The sequence below is a fragment of the Rhyacophila brunnea genome, unplaced genomic scaffold (genome assembly GCF_057557595.1).
Source record: "Rhyacophila brunnea isolate RB1 unplaced genomic scaffold, BYU_Rbru_1.0 scaffold_70, whole genome shotgun sequence".
Lineage (NCBI taxonomy): Eukaryota > Metazoa > Arthropoda > Insecta > Trichoptera > Rhyacophilidae > Rhyacophila > Rhyacophila brunnea.
The window spans coordinates 988,651-1,007,339 of record NW_028233340.1 but is presented as its reverse complement, the minus strand read 5'-3'; the positions used below and the strand labels follow the sequence as shown (position 1 = coordinate 1,007,339).

Sequence of the window (18,689 nt, the reverse complement as noted above, 5' to 3'; positions counted from 1 at the left end):
ATAATATTTTAGATTGTGGTATTTAAATTTTATAATCAAATATAGTATATATGTCTACTTTTTCAATTTTATTCTTTCCGTGAAATTTGAAACTTTTTAGTGATCCACACAATTTAGTTATTACTAGACTCCTAGATATTAAAAATTGCAAAAAATAAATTTAATTAAAAATACGGCCTCTCAGTGATCTTCGGGCATATTTTCACTATTTTTGATACCCGATCCTTAATTACCCATGTATAGAAGAAATAAACATCTGCAATTTATATTAAATAATCAAAAAAATATTTATCATTAAAAGCTGATCAATGTAATCAATGCATTTTATCAGATAAAAGATAACCAAAATTATACAAAAAATTGGAATGCCGGTAAAATTTCAGGATATATAAAATTCACGGATACTTAAATATTATTTATAAAATACAATATTTATTTTGTATTTGGGAATATATTATATAATATTGATTGTTAAATTTAGCATTGACAGAATTATAGCTAAAGATGTGAAGTAATTAAAAAAATTGCAATTTTTTTGTGTGTATGTGGGCTAAAAATATAAAATCATATAGTTTACAAAAATTTATAGTTTATTACATTTATTAAAATATTAATCTCGTTTTTTTTTACGGTAATTTGGGCCTGTTATTGCATTAAAGCCAACATTATATGCACATGGTTACACTTAAAAACACATAAAGTTTTCTTATTATATTCATAAAAATATTATTATTTTGTATAAAACTGTTAAAAATATAACATTTTCAAAAAAAAATGACAGTTGAAGGCTTGTTTATACAGCTAACTGTCTCCTAGAAACTTATAGATGTTTTTCAGTTATGCTGCATTGACCATATAAAAATGGCATCTTGATTATTTGTATCGCGCGAAATTTTACTAGAATGAGACATATTATAAAATAGTGGCGTTAATTATTTATATACTGCATTTATCAGAGGAATTTAAAATATTTATCGAAAAATATAATTGCATATTATAAATCAATAAAAATTGTTATATTATTTACTTCTACGTATCAGGTCCTATTTGAAACTTCTTTTTTTTGAATATATCGACTCAATTAGATATAACAAATTTAGCATAATGTAACCCAAAAATACATCATAAGCAGAAACATAATAGCTTAAATTATGATTTTAACACCCATTTACATTTGTTTCTATATATGCGCACCTACCGCTTCTTTTTTAGTTATTTTTTTCATCTATAATTACCCTCAATTACCTTAATTTATTTTAGACTATAGCACAATAATATGTTTATATAAAATAATTGAGATATTGTTATGCAAATATATGGGGATATTAGGTTTAATGATAACTAAGAGATTATTTTTTGCCATAAGAGAAGTCTATTAAATATAATTTCAAGAAATTAATCCTAACTAACACTTCAAAACTTCTATCCAATTTTTTTTTGATATGACAAGTAAACATGATTTATAGAACGACCAACCAGAATTATCATATTTAGTGGCAAAATAATCAGGAAAGAAATTGATTCAAGATAGTGGAAAGCCATAAATACCTTGGAAGTGTTATGTATTTAATATAAATATATAACAAAAACATCTTATTATCAAGTATAAAATGACTAATAAGAGTGAAATTAAACTCTAGAAACTTTGAAACATTGAAGTGGAAAATACCGAAATGTTTTTATATTAAGAGATATATCATGATAATGAATGAAAACGCAAAATTTAGATATATGCCTCAGAATCACAATTTTATGGTCAGGGTGTCATTAATGTATGAAAGATTCATATTAAGTGGTGTATGAAAATAAAAAATTTGTTTTGCCCGATTTTTATGATCAACTATAATATAAAATTAATAATACTTATAAATAAATCTGAAAATTTTAATTACAATCAAAATTTAATTTATTTAGAGTATATTTTGGCATTATAATATTAATTTTTTCTTTGAGCTTAAGTTGATTGATTTCCCGTGCAATAAAACTTATTTGACTCTTGGATATATACTCTTATATCTCATATCTTTTCTATCAAGGATTTTTACAATCTAATAGTTTGAAATTTTCTAAATTTGTCTGTGACTTCAAGCTCTATCATATAACTTATATATTGTTGTGCTACCAAACCATCCCAGGTTACATAAAATGGTGAAATCTTTGTCTTACACTTTTATAATAATTACAATTTCTACGCTAATAAATCTTAGTATCTTGTTTTCAACTTTTTTATATAATTTATACTAGTTACACTATTCTATCAAACCATTTTAATTTTCTTTTTGCCATATAAGAATATTCAAGTCTGTCACTATTAAGTTTAATGCAGTCTTAATTCTTGCTTCTAATTTTACCACAGCATTTTCATTTTCCATAATCTTTTGAACTGAGTGCCTGCGATTTTCTTTGTTTTTTTAAAGCTATATTTTCTTGTGGCATGAAGTTAAGTCATCTCACTATCTCATTGTGTGAACGTGGCCTATAATTTTTTTGAATCTTGTTGCAAGATCATCATCTGTTTCTAAGGATTCATTATAGTGATTGCACATTATTTTATCCCCAAAAATATGTTTCATCTTGTATTAATCACGGTCTTCCTCCTTCTGATGGTCTATTATTTCCGTACTATAGCCACTTCACGAAAACATAAAATAATAGTGTTGAGTTTTGCATGACGTGCAAATTTTTCGATCTTATTTTAACACTCAACAATTTTTTTTGTGAATTTAATGATTCCACTTTTCAAGGTTTTGTTTTCACAAAAAATATTCGTTGATGAAAACCAAGTATTTTTTTGTTTTTATTTTTCATTGTCAGTTAGGCACACCCTTTAGGAGATATTTCTTCTTCCTGTGATACTGATTTATATAATTGCCGCAGTATTATTTCGGATTCATAATTTAAATTCTCTAATCCGCGTCCAAGTTTACTTTTTTATATACAATCCAGGTTTTTATATTTATTATAGATTTATTTTGTTTTATTAATAGAATTCTATTATCAATATATAATTTTTTTATAAATCTTCTGGTTCTAATTGTCGTAATCCTATATAATAATTATTAAGTAATATTGCATACTCACCTATATACTTTTTTACCATTCAGTATAATTTAACAAAAATTTTGTGCTATTTCTTGTATTCGTTTGTGCCTTTTCAACTATTCCCAGTATAATTTCACTATAAATCTGTACTATTTCTTATATTCATCCTTACTTTTTCAACTATTTCTAGGATAATTTCACAAAACCTTTTTACTATTTCTTGTTTTATTTTATATTTTTTCAACTATTCCTTGTCTAATTTCACAAAAACTCTGTACTATTTCTTGTATTCATTCTTACTTTTTCAACCATTTCTAGTCTAATTTCACAATAACTTTGTACTATTTCTTACTTTTGGGTTATAGTCCACCAATATTTCAAATGTATTTGTATTAAAATTAAACTTCTACTAATTTTGTTATTTCTGTGCTTAAAATACCATTTTTTACCTATTTGTTTGTGTTTATCTCTATTCATATATTATCAAAGAACTGTGAAATTGCTTCTCACATATATTACAAGCTTTGGTCGTCTTTTGCTAATATCTAAGGTCATAGATAAAATGCAAGTGGTTAGTTCGGAACTTTATGTCTTTTACATTGATTAAAATTCTAGGCAATTTCGAGTCAATCTTCGACTTATCAGATCCATACACAAACATAAAAGTGGTGGTAAACTTTCACCCTCTAGAATTCTTTTTTAATGTTTTCGCATATATTTCCTTTTTTTTTATGATTTTAGTTATAAATTTTATTACCATTCTTGCATGTCGAAATTTCTTAAACTGCTTAGCAAGTATTTGTGGGTCAATTGAGTCAAATACTGCTTTTAAAAAAAAGATGTCTTATAACTCGGTTTAGCTGCAACGTTTATAATAGCTTGTTTTTCAGCTCCTTGTGCTATTCTTACTGTTTTGAATTGATTTTCCTATAGTAGTCTTCTATATTCTACGTCGTTTTGAAGAAGCATTGTACTGATTGGTTTTTAGTTTCTAATGGTTTTACATAGATGTTATGGGTCTTAATTCGGATCCATTAACAAGTTATCGTTTTGATATCATGTATGTGACTTCAGAAAAAAACCTTTCCTTTTTTTATTTTTTTTCTCTGACATTATTGTTTTACTATTAGTTTAATGCTATGTTTAAGTTTCTTAAATTTTTCGTATGCAGCAGAGTGACTGTTTGATAAAAAATTTAACAAATCGTAGAATTTGGTTATAATAATAAAATTATCTCAGGCTGCTTTCTCTTAACGTATTTTATGCAGATATTCATCGAAGTTGCATGCTTTATTTTATTTTTTGTCCAAATTTCATTATAATTTTTTTACCGGCTTTACTTACAGGTTGTGCAGTTTCTTTGATAGAAATATAGAATTGTCTTCTGCTAAATTCAAAGTGAATATTTGTTTTGAAAATACCTTTCTCTTAGCATATTGCCTATTATCTTTCTGGAATATTCATATTTAATTCCTCTTTTGTTTTATCACTTCAAGCACGCTGACCTCTTTTTTCAGGATCTTATTATGTTGTCTTATGACTTTCCTTAAAAATTTTCTCATTGTTCTTCTATTTTTTTTATTCTTTCTGCGTTATCTTGTATATCTTGGTTCACGAGTATAATTTTTTTAAGTTTTTATTCTTTTATAGATATGTAGTTTTTTATATTTTTTTTTGCCTTTGTAGCAGTTCTTAATAGCTCGTCTGTACAGCTTGTAGTAACCTTGCTATATCGTACATGCTTTCGGGTGTTTAGTGGTAATATAAGCACATACCGCAGTGTAGAGACCATAAAATTTTATTATTATCTTGGTTTGTGGTGTATTCTTAGTTCTTAGGAAGTCTATAATTTCTATCTTCCTTACTACCATTATTTTTATCAAGAAAATAATTTTAAATTTATCTAATTTATGATTGTTGTTGAAGTATATAAATTTTTTCTTCGTAAGAGCGCTGTCTTTACAAACATTTGATGATGTAGCCTTATGCATATTCATACTATTATAACATTTAAACATATAATTGTAGCGTTACAGAAATCCTGGAATTCTCTTGAAGCATTTTAAGATTGTGGTGTAAACCTCCTGGATTCGAATGTAAGGAGAGTCATGGTATTAGATCAAAACTATTATTACTATATGTTATAATATAAGGCATAAAATACAGTATAATGAAATGAAAAGATGAAAAACCTTTTTAAGATTATAAAATAAGGTAAGGAGAGTCATGGTATATTTTGGACATAAAGAGTAGAAGGAAAGACAAAAAAAAATAGTAGCAATATTTATAAAGGAAAAGTACAAATAAGCGGTACAATGTGTATACAAAGTATATATTAAAAGATGAATGGAGATTTATAAAAAAATATTTACATGAAAGTTTTTTAAAAGGAAATTTGTAAAAGAAGAGGTCTAATATACAACAAGATTTGGTATTAAGTATGCATTAAAACACGAATAAGTATTTAGAAAAAAGGAGCCTTTAAAATATATCTGGTCAGAATTAATATTAGAAAATTTTTAAAAAGAGAAAGTTTATGGGTGTATGTGAAAAAAGGTGATATACTGTAAAACAACAAAAAAAGATTGTATGTAAATCTAAGAAGATAATGTTAATTAAATAAACTTTGAATTATATAGGGTTTTTAACATTATTATGTTCTTCTTACCATATAAATGAGAAAATTAAATTTAAAGAAAAAGTATATATTGAATTTAAATTATACAACACCAAGAAATTATATAAAAAAGCAATAGTTTATTATATTTCAAAAAGTTAATACAAATTTCAATATTAGATCATGCATTGTATCAAGTACATCTTAAAATCAATTTTAGTAAGAATAAAAATATAATGATAAAAATCAAAATATACTATAAAATAGCATAATAACATAAAATAAAATAAATTTGTATTGCAAAAAAAATTATAGTTTTGTAAATAATAGAATTTAAAATTTCAATTGTAAAAAAAATAATAATATACTGATACTATAAATTTTATAGATAAAAAAATATTATCAAAAAAAATTATGCAGAAAAATAAAAATAGAATAGTAGATAAAAAATAATCAACACTCAAAAATAATATAATGGTAAAAAAATAATAATCTAGTAAAACTGTAAATTATTTAAAAATAGAACAAAAAATGATATAGATTAAAAATAAAACAAATCTGTTATACTATATATCATATAATAGTAAATAAAAATAATTAAAGCCCAGAAAATTATATTTTAGTGAATTATAAATTATCAATGGTGTAAATAAAATATTTATTTGTGGGCTAAACTTGTGGTTATAATTTTGGTTTTTTTATCGAGCCCATTTTTCTTGATTTCTCGTGTGCAAAACCTTTTTATAGACATTTAATTCAAGGGTTTTCTCAATCGCAAGGTTTTTATATGGGCTCCAATTGGTTATAAAATAATAAAACATGGTAATAGCATAAAATATAGTAATATTATAAATTATACAATAGAAATAAAATATGGTAATAGAAATAAAATTTGGTAATAGTATAAAATTTGGTAATACTATAAATTATACAATGTAAAGAAAGTATAGTTTAATAAAATAATAGTAATACTAGTAATTATACAATAGAAATAAAATATAGTAATAATATACAATATGGTAATACTGTAAATCATACAATAGAAATAAAATATAGTAATACTATAAATTATACAATAGAAGTAAAATATAGTTTAATAAAATATAGTAATAATAAAATATAGTAATACTATAAATTATACAATAGAAATAAAATAAAGATAAGAAATAATGTCGTGTCGTTCAATTTTTTATTTTCTTAGTTTTGAGATTTCGAGGTTTTCTTTTTCAATCATGTAATTAATCTTGATCAATTTATCAAGAACAGCGCCAATATTAGCGCTTTTTTCATTACTTTTTTCCGTTTGAAAGGTGACGAGTCCTTTTCCTTGGTCGATTTTACATTTTACTTCCCCAGAATTAACAGACATACAAATTTTGTCAAGACACTCATCAAAGCTACATTGCATAATATTTTTTAAATCTTCAAGCCTAATAGAAGTAAAAAACCCATTAATTACCCTCAAATTATGGCTATCAATTGCTGTAATAAAATCATTTCTGTAGTTATCCAAAAAAGAATCAATATCTTTTAATTTTTCACTGTGGTTTCGTTTAATTATTTCATTCGACTTAAACATTCTCAGAATCTCCCGCATTTTTTCAGTATTATCCTTATTTTCCACACAGAAGTCAATAAAATTCTCACGCTTAGGAGAGAATCCACTAATAATTGCAAAAAAAGAACATTGTTGCAGTTTCTCATTTTGATTTGTATGATCTTTCAGGATTAATTTCTTGTAATACTGTGTTGTCTCAAAGAATTTTCGTTGGCCAAGAGTCGCTTTTATCATAAGTTGATAGAAAATTATTTCACTATTAAAATCATTGCTTTCATTAAAATAACTACGTCGTATTCTTTTTCCAATAATTTCACTTTTGGTCCAATCCATATTTTTTATACACAGTCGAAGAATCTCAAGTTGGTACATTATTTTTTCTTTTTCATCAATTGAACTAAAAGCTTCTACAGGTACATTATAAACTACATTCAATGCTTCTTTATCGTTTCCCGATCTTTCATAAATTTCTTTTAATGTTTTGGTCACTATTAAGCGTTCTTCTTCTAAATGGAGCTTTCCTTCAATTATTTCTTTTAAAAGACTATGTGAAAAGCTGATAAAATCATCTTTATTCAATTCTCTTTCGGTTTTATTTAGATATAGTGTTTTTATTGTGTGCTTTAGTGGGTTCTTGAGCTGTGCTTTTCTTTTGGATAGGATTTTGATGTAAGTTATTATTTCTGCATCGTTTTTACAGTTTGATACTATTTCTGACATCAGCTTTGTCATTTCACCTTCGTCTTTCGATAATCGGACGTGTCTTTCTCGTTCCAGCAAGGCTTCCATTTTAAGGGGGCTAACATCACCACCATATTATTGTTGTAATAAATAAAAAATATTTATCATAGGTAATTCAAAATACTTATTCTCATTTATTAAAAATCTCCATTACTTTACTCAAAAAATCAAACTAAAAACCATTCGTTATTTTTGAAATATTATTATAAAACCATATGTAATTATATAATTATTATTCATTATTTTACGTAAAAATAAAAGAATTTGTTATTTTTGAAATATGATCATAAACTTTATGTAATTACATTATATTATTCATGATTTTACGTGAAAATAAAAACCATTTGTTATTTTTGAAATATGATTATAAAACCTTATGTAATTACATTAATATCATCCATGATTTTACGGCTCACATAAAAGCCATTTGTTATTTTTGAAATATGATCAAAAAACCTAATATATAGCATTTATATTATTCATGATTTTACGTAAAAATAAAAACCATTTGTTATTTTTGAAATATAATCATAAAACCTTATGTAATTACATTAATATTATCCATGTCTTTACGTAAAAATAAAAACCATTTGTTATTTTTGAAATATGATTATAAAACTTTATGCTATTACATTAATATTATTCATGATTTTACGTAAAAATAAAAACCATTTGTTATTTTTGAAATATGATTATAAACATTTATCTATATACATTAATATTATCCATGATTTTACGGTAAACATAAAAACCATTCGTTATTTATCTAGGATAATTGAAGAAATATTTTATATCACTATTTTTCTCTATAATTTCAATGAATAATCAATATCATATATTATTTAGACAGTATGATTATAATACATTATTTTAATACATTACTATTACCTGTGGGATTTTGTATGTCAAATGAAAATTATTCATTATTGATCTCTAATAATCGAAAAAATAACTTTGATTACAACTATTCTATGTGATTTTATATATCATATAAAAATTATTCATTTTATATTACTTATTAAGATTTTTTTTAATTTTTAGTATTGTCTATACACCTGCCTAATCAATAAAATTATTGTAATTTTTTTTATATAGTTTATACACATTTATTATTTTATAAAATAAATGTGAATTTTTCCTAATTTTAGTAAATTTAGGAATTGAATGTACAAAACGTATACCAAATCTCTCTTTTTAGGCTATGGTTATAATTTTAGTTTTTGTTTTCGAGCACAAACCACAAGATTTCCCGTGCGATAAGCGTTTTTCTACTTTCGGCTTTTCTCTATTTTTCAAAGCCATGTTCTATGAATTGAAGGTTTATTGTCAATTCAGTAGTTCGTATGTATGCCTCGATACAGTTAATGAATTAGCGTTTACTCGCTTAATTTTATAATTTTATGTCACCACCCGTCCCAAGTTATGACATAAGTGTCAATTTTTGTTCAAATTACAGTCAATTTTATCATATAAAAATTCCTTTTTTATAATTTAAAGGTTTTATTTTTAGCGCATAATTGATTTCAAATATATTATTTTAGCAACTATATGATAATACCAATACATTCTTCAAAAGTTTCTATCAATATATAAATAAAAATATTTGAAACTGATTTTATTAGGTGATCGATAAATTTAACCTAAAAATACTTTAAATCCATCTAGTCTATCATTACAGACAGTTCTTATATCATAAAAACATTATAATTATTGGTGAGAAAAGTCAAATTTGACAAGCCATTGATTTTTAAAAATTAAAAAGGCAAACAACGAATAAATTTTTATTGGTTCAAAAACCCTTTATAAAATGATTATTGCATGCAAAATTTCTATAAAATATATTTAATTTTTTTTGAATAGAATTTCACACATACAAATGTTTTTTTTTGAAAAAATTCCATTTTTGTGTGCAAAGATAAAATAATGCAAAAGCATATATTCACCATGAATTCATTAATAGGCAATATTGAAAAAAAAACACGAAAATACCACTGATTTTATGAATTTTACAAATTGATATGTAATTTTTTTCAAACAGAAACAGTATTTTTTTATAATAGCCCGATTTTGCGAAGTTATTATATACACAAATTTGGGGCTATAGTTTAGAAAATCGAAATACTGATACATCTATGTCCACAAAACAAAAAAGACAAAAGATAACATTAGTTTATAATAATAAAAATAGTAACTAATATGCCCACAAACATATATCAAAAACGGTTGCATTACTTTAAAATAATAAAAAATATGTTGCATAAGATATGGGCTATATACTTTACCGAATTCGAAAACGGTTAAATTTTAGAAAAGCTTTTACTAGAATTTAATTTATGAATTTTTACATAAATAATTTTTAAAAATAAAGTTGTTTGATTTTATAAATATTTTTTATGATTTAAAAACTTTCTTAAAATCGATATGGTTGTTTGGATACCACGCGTCTTTAGATTAATATTTTAAACTCGAGTCAGAAGATATGAATTTAACTGAAATGGTATAAACGTTTACTAATATTAAATCTTGTTCATAATTTAATTTTTTATAAGGTTTCTAAGCGTATTTATGTGGAGATATGTTCTCACAGATATCCCCCTTTTATTGCAATCTAATTACATTCATATATCAAAGAATAGAACTATGAAATAATTTATGAGATTTCTAAGCGTATTTATGGGGTAATATGTTCTCACAGATATCCCCCTTTTATTGCAATCTAATTACATTCATAAATCAAAGAATAGAACAATGAAATAATTTATAGGGTTTCTAAGCGTATTTATGGGGTAATATGTTCTCAGATGTTCCCTTTTTAAAAATATTTTTACATTCATATATCAAAGAATATAACATTGAAATAATTTATTAGATTTCTAAGCGTATTTATGGGGTAATATGTTCTCAGATGTTCCCTTTTTAAAAATATTTTTACATTCATATATCAAAGAATAGAACATTGAAATAATTTATTAGATTTCTAAGCGTATTTATGGGGTAATATGTTCTCAAATATATTCCCCTTTTATTGAAACATTATTTATTGTCTTCCAACAGGAATATTAAATTTTAAGCTAAATAAATGTACAGAAATGCCCTGTTTATTGTATTTCAAATAAAATGGCGAATTTAATACCAAATAAATGCTTACAGCTTTTCTATTAAAGACACTTGAACTCATTTTTTTGAGATAAAAAGAGCAGTTGACGAAGATAGATCAGAGGAAAGTATCAAAAGATGTATCAACGAGCTGTGAAATATTCTTAATGGGCTGACTACGTCTCAATAGATATAATATATTAAAAGAAACTTAACCCATAAATAAAAAATAACGAGCCTTGATAAATCTATAATAAAAAAAACTAGGGGTTACGAACAATATACTTGCGAATTAAATATAATTTGTGAAAAAATGTAATTTATTTTCTATAAATCTAGAAATACAACATATCGTCCAATGAATATTTATATTGAGGACTATTTACTTTGTAATTTAATGCTTTTTTTTACTATCTGAGAAATTATTAAGGCAATCTAGAAATAGTTCAATATCAGTATACAACGATAATACAGAAAATATTTTTCATGAACTTTCGAAGGCATATTTCAGAAAATGTGTTTTTGGTTACCATATGCTACAATATAATGGTAATAATATAGTAAATCGACTTTTTCACAAGGTTGCGATCTAATAATTACCATTTGGCTTTAATAGTAGTAAAATGAAAAAAAAGTTATCCATAGAGATATATGTTAAAGAGTGTCAAGAATTTTTATATAAAGATTGCTTGTAATTATAATGAAATCCCGATTTTATTCTGAATGATTTAGAACGAACAGAGGAAATAATTATATATAACAATTCCTTGTATATTAATAGAATATTTGTGATATATTTTTGAATTATTCAAAAGAAGTGTGGCAATATTTTTAAAAAACAATATTGATTCTAATTTATAGGTTTTCTTTATAGCGTGTAGCAATATTTCCGAAAAATAATATTGATGTTAATTTATAGGTTTTATTTATAGAGTGAGGCAATACTTTTTATGCAATATTAACGAAAAATAATATTGATGTTAATTCATAGGTTTTCTTTATAGAGTGAGGCAATATTTTTTATGCAATATTTCTGAAAAATAAAATTGATTTAATTCATAGGTTTTATTTATAGAGTGAGGCAATACTTTTTATGCAATATTTCTGAAAAATAAAATTGATTTAATTCATATGTTTCATTTAATTTAAATCGCACATAATATTAGGAGTAAATTGATACCGATATAGTTTCGTTCAAATACAAATATTTTTATAGAAATAAGTAAATTTATGAAATGTGAATCCGATTATCAACATTTTGCATCAATATGTCTTTTTCGGTCGATTATTTTGCAAGAATTTTAAAAAAAGACACAGAAAAGAGGTATCTATAGTGAAATTTAGCATTAAAATTGTAGAACCGCCATATTAACATAATGGGCTATATTACTAATTTTATATATACATTAAAGGGCTATCAAAAGAAAACCTTTGAACAATGTTATTTTATAGGCTGAATCATAATATTATGATACATAATCCAATAAAAAATCCCAATATTTTACTCTGTAATCACAAACACAATTTTGGAATAGAATTTCAATCGACGAAGCCCGCTTATATTTTTTTTTGAATGTAATCGTCATTTGGCATGTTTTGTAAAGGTGAAATAGATATATTACACACGCGTCAAAATCAACAAAAAATTATATAATTTGATTTGTAATGCAAGAAACATCATATTACACAAAAATAATAATAAATTGTCTACAAAGACATGTCAAAACATAATCAAAATAAATAAAATTCAAACGAACGATAAATATTTAATTTACACAAACTTTTTGTTAATGTATTAACATAAAGAAATTATAAAAAATTATGTATAAAAGAGATTTTTGTTCATATGAATATACTGGTGTTTGACATAAATAGGAAATGTAAAAGGAACATTCTGCCGTTTTTCAAATATTTTTTTTGTGTTTTTTTAAGATTACATATTAGGCGTTTATGTATTGTAACAGAAAAATTAACACAAAGTTTTGATGTATTTAGTGTTAAGCTCAATATATAGAACATATATGAAGTTATTTTTTTCTTATTAGGATGTTTTTATGTGTGGTGAATGTTTTTTAAACCCCAAAAATTTTTAATAGAGAGTGTGTTATGTGCTATGAAACTAAATAATTATGGTTTACACGGACTTTTTTCGCTAAATATATGGAATCTTTATGGTTTAGCAATATTTTGAATAATATCGTTTATATTCAAAAATACCTTTTGCATCATAGTGAAAATATATTCAAACCATGGAAAACATATAAATCTGCTTTTTTATGTGCATATCATGTAAGAAACATACCATAATAAATTAAAACTATTCTATAATTATCACAAATTTGAAATATAATTTTGTTTCCAAATCTGAAGCAATTAAAGAGCAAAAAAATTAAGTCGAAAATAAAACTAATCCTAAGCTAAACAGTTTATTCTAATATACAAGAATTTTTTTATTTATAATCGAATATAGTAAGGCCAATACATTGAAAAGAATGCTTTAAAATTTAAAATCATATTAAAAAAAATATGAATAAAAAAAAGATTCAATGTAGTGATGCAATAGGAATCCAATTATTCACTACACTATCGACGTCAGCCCTTATATATAGTTTTTGCCCCTTTATTTTTATGTACACGTTGACTGCACAAATTATGGTGAGAATCAAAATCATTTCCAAATTAAATAGAATTATATCATTTTTTCAACAAACAGGCATTTGATTTTCTTTGTTTTTTGAATGCACCCTTCTTTCTTTTTTTGCACCTGCACAGTTTCCCTCAACCGTATTTATATTCAACATAAGGGTAAAACAAATATATATGAAATAAATTACCATCATATATATCATACAATATTTTCTCGCCAAATTATATCCTTTCCAGCCATCAGGATAAATTACACAATAATTATGTCAGAATATCAATCTAACATCAGGATTTTCTCCACGTCATGGCAACTATAAAGCTTACTATGCCAAGAAGCTGTTTGATTCTTAGCAACGTTCAATATTTATTACAACTAAAAATTTGTCACATCTACTATAATTCTTATTTCACCGATATTCCCTAACATTTTATAATATATGTACTTGAAAGAGCAAAGCCATAATTTATAAGAATATTGGATGTAAATTTTAGGATATACTAAAAAATCCCTAAAAGAATGTTTCCTTATAAACTGTATACTTAAACTAGATTTTTTCGTTTCAGCGTTACAAATGTTTGCACATTTTATTATTTTTGCTAACTTTTATTCTTAAAAATGTTCGTTAGTGTATTATATAAATTTTTATAAAGTCGATTATCATCAGCTTTTAGTTATCTCTCGACATCTTCCGTAAAAACATTTTTAAGGTGTATGAATTAGTTTACTATTATGAATTTTTAAGGAAGATTAGTGGGTTTATCAAAGTAGTGTATAGCCATAATTTATAATTATCTTTACAAAGTCGATAGTCATCAGCTTTTAGTTATGTCTCGGCATCTTCCGTAAATATGTTTTTAAGGGGTATGAATTAGTTTGCTATTATGAATTTTTAAGGAAGATTAGTGAGGTTATCCAAGTAGTGTATTTCCATAATTTATTATTTTTTTACAAAGTCGATTATCATCAGCTTTTAGTTATCTCTCGGCATCTACGTTAAACATATTTTTAAGGGGTATAAATTAGTTTGCTATTATGAATTTTTAAGGAAGATTAGTGGGGTTATCCAAGTTTTGTTGTACTATAATTTATTATAGTTCTTATAAAGTCGATTATCATCAGATTTTAGTTATCTCTCGACATCTTCCGTAAAAACATTTTTAAGGTGTATGAATTAGTTTACTATTATGAATTTTTAAGGAAGATTAGTGGGTTTATCAAAGTAGTGTATAGCCATAATTTATAATTATCTTTACAAAGTCGATAGTCATCAGCTTTTAGTTATGTCTCGGCATCTTCCGTAAATATGTTTTTAAGGGGTATGAATTAGTTTGCTATTATGAATTTTTAAGGAAGATTAGTGAGGTTATCCAAGTAGTGTATTTCCATAATTTATTATTTTTTTACAAAGTCGATTATCATCAGCTTTTAGTTATCTCTCGGCATCTACGTTAAACATATTTTTAAGGGGTATAAATTAGTTTGCTATTATGAATTTTTAAGGAAGATTAGTGGGGTTATCCAAGTTTTGTTGTACTATAATTTATTATAGTTCTTATAAAGTCGATTATCATCAGATTTTAGTTATCTCTCGACATCTTCCGTAAATATGTTTTTAAAGGGTATGAATTAGTTTGCTATTGTGAATTTTATAGGAAGATTAGTGGGGTTATCAAAGTAGTGTATTTCCATAAATTTTTATCTATTATAGTTCTTATAAAGTCGATAGTCATCAGCTTTTAGTTATGTCTCGACATCTTCCGTAAATATGTTTTTAAAGGGTATGAATTAGTTTGCTATTGTGAATTTTATAGGAAGATTAGTGGGGTTATCAAAGTAGTGTATTTCCATAAATTTTTATCTATTATAGTTCTTATAAAGTCGATTATCATCAGCTTTTAGTTATCTCTCGACATCTTCCGTAAATATATTTTTAAGGTGTATGAATTAGTTTACTATTATGAATTTTTAAGGAAGATTAGTGGGTTTATCAAAGTAGTGTATAGCCATAATTTATAATTATCTTTACAAAGTCGATAGTCATCAGCTTTTAGTTATGTCTCGGCATCTTCCGTAAATATGTTTTTAAGGGGTATGAATTAGTTCGCTATTGTGAATTGTTAAGGAAGATTAGTGGTTTTATCCAAGTAGTGTATTTCCATAAATTTCTTTTATAGTTCTTATAAAGTCGATAGTCATCAGCCTTTAGTTATCTCTAGGCCTCTACGTTAAATATATTTTTAAGGGGTATGAATTAGTTTGCTATTATGAATTTTTAGGAAGATTAGTGGGGTTATCCAAGTAGTGTATTTCCATAAATTTTTATCTATTATAGTTCTTATAAAGTCGATTATCATAAGGTTTTAGTTTTTTATCGACATCTTCCGTAAATATACTTTAAGGGGTATGAATTAGTTTGCTATTGTGAATCTTTAGGAAGATTAGTGGGCTAATTCAAGTGTTGTATTACTATAAATTAGTATATTTCAATAATTGGCGATAATATCATTGAACAGAAGAAGAGTAGTTGACGAAGATATACTAGAGAAAGGTTTCAAAAGATGTATTAAGGCATTGTTCAATATTCCTAATTGGCTGTCTAAACTTCAATAGATGAAATTTATAAAAAGAAGAAACTTAACCCACAGATAAAAATTGTATTTTTGTTGGTGATAACACGAAGTATCTTGCAAATACAGAATTAAAGCCCTTTTTTTAAATATGGATCAATATTAGAATTTAAGGAAGGTTCAAATACACTTATTCTATAAAGGTGGATACTCCACATAAATTTATGATCATATGAATTGTATTTACAAATAGAAATTACAGCACACCGTTCATATTAATTATAAATCAAGGGAAAAAGAATGCTTATTCCGATGTTTTTTATATAAATTTGTGAAATAGATTCAATCATCTTTTGTTTGATCTGGTCTATTCGTATCACCGAGTAATAAAATTTTATGGTACTATTAGAATAAAAAGACAAAAAAATAGATATGGTGAGAACATGGTTTTAAAAGATATGTAATCATGTTATATCGATAAATTGGTTTATTAGTAGTTATGCCAATTTTTTTCGCAGTCGCTGCTAGATTCCTCTATAATTTCGGTTTGGGGTTTCTCATTCAATTTCAAATTATCTATCTTGTCAATTATCTCATTTTTTTTATCATCATGATCGGTATATTTAGTGCTCATTGACTTACTGCCATTATGATCAATATATTTGTCGTCATATTTATCGGCACTGTATTTAGTATTGCTAATTGTATCATTACTATGCTTACTGGTTACGTTATTACGCCTAAACTTCATAGTGGTATTACTGCTATTATTATTTCCAGTGTTTTTAGAATAATATTTACCACGACTCATTTCATAGTTTTGTTTTTTATCAACTAAGAAATCAGGAACTTCATTTCCGCTTTCTTTGAGAACCCCAATCAAATCATCTTTAATTAGGCAGTCTTCTTCTTCTAAATATAAAGATATTGCTTTTCCTTCTTTTCCGCATCTTCCAGATCTTCCGATTCTATGGATGTAATCTTTTATATTTTTTGGAATGTCATAGTTTATTACTAAGGTTATGTTTGGAATGTCTAAGCCTCTTGCTGCTACTGATGTTGCTACAAGTACCCTTACCTCACCCTTTTTAGGCCTATTATTTTCGTTATAGTTCTTGGTCTTAACTTCTTCTTCGCTTGATTCCTCCCATCTATTAATATCATTACCGTTTCTCTTTACTTCTTTCTTGTTATCAATATAATTATGAGCCTTATGTATATCATTATTTTTTCCCGGGGTAATATTGCTACTATTGGTTCTTACTACAGAGGCACTATTACCAATGGAATTATCATATTTTCTAGGTTTTAATTCTTCAGAAAACAACTTCAAAGCTCGTTCCCGTTCACTTTGAATTTTATCGCCATTCAAAGACGAACAAGTAATTCTGCGTCTTAGAATTAATTCTTCGATTTGTCGACATTTTCTTTTCCTTTCAGTAAAGACGAGTATTCTTGCCACATCATTTTCTTTACAAGATATTTCCTCAATAAGGTCAAGCAAGATTTTATCTTTATCATCACGATTTCTGACTTTAACAATACTTTGTTTAATATTTTTAATTGTTTCATTAATGAACTCGATAACAATTTTGTCATCACCCAAATACTTATTCACGATTTTCATTACACGAGTATCGAATGTTGCACTGAACATGTATGTAAAAAACGTATCTTTTCCGTTTTCACTCTTTTTCCCTAGAGATCGCTTGATATATGTCATTTCCCTTTCGAATCCCATATCAAGCATACGATCAGCTTCATCCAACACGAAGTATTTAACATTTTCAAGGCATACAATACCCTTTTCAATAAAGTCACATAGTTTTCCTGGTGTAGCAACGAGAATATCGCATCCTGATTTTATTTTAGAAGAAGATGATTGGAAGTCTGTACCGCCATACAACAAGACAGATCGGAAATGTGAATCTTTTTCACCTATCAGTTTTATCACTTCATTGTGGATTTGAATTGCTAGTTCACGAACAGGGGAGATAATAAGCACCCTTAGACACGTTTTTCTGTTTCTTTCTTTATTATATATGTAAAACTTATCTTCATTGTTTAGAGGCGTTAATTTACAAATTATTGGAACGAGGAATGCTAGTGTTTTTCCTATTCCAGTTGGGGCACGACACAATACATTCTTGTTTTTTAGTATGGCGGGAATCGATAATGATTGGATAATTGTTGGGGTCATTGAATGAAGATAGTTGCGGGTGTGTGGTGATTTTAGTATTAAGCTGCTGAACTTTTCGATAGGTATTACTGAAGTATCAGAACACTTTATATCTATATATTTATCATCATAGTTCTTGATATCAATATTATTCGATCCTTCCAGAGTGATGTTTCTATTATCACCATTGCCCAAATTTTTAGCATCAATATTATTCGATCCTTCCAGAGTGATGTTTCTAT

The 18,689-nt window shown here is 25.6% G+C and overlaps 1 protein-coding gene across 1 annotated transcript in view; it reads right to left on the bottom strand.

Annotated features, from left to right (window-relative positions):
* Positions 1-18,468, bottom strand: part of LOC147064344 (ATP-dependent RNA helicase vasa-like) — a 60,866-nt gene extending 42,398 nt beyond the window's left edge. Inside the window, exons 1-2 of the mRNA XM_085958486.1 lie at positions 17,899-18,468; positions 17,200-17,454 (exon numbers count right to left, since the gene is read on the bottom strand). Coding sequence (XP_085814612.1) covers positions 17,200-17,454; positions 17,899-18,468 — 825 coding nt within the window. The remainder of the gene's footprint in view (positions 1-17,199; positions 17,455-17,898) is intronic.
* Positions 18,469-18,689: the final 221 nt, after the last annotated feature.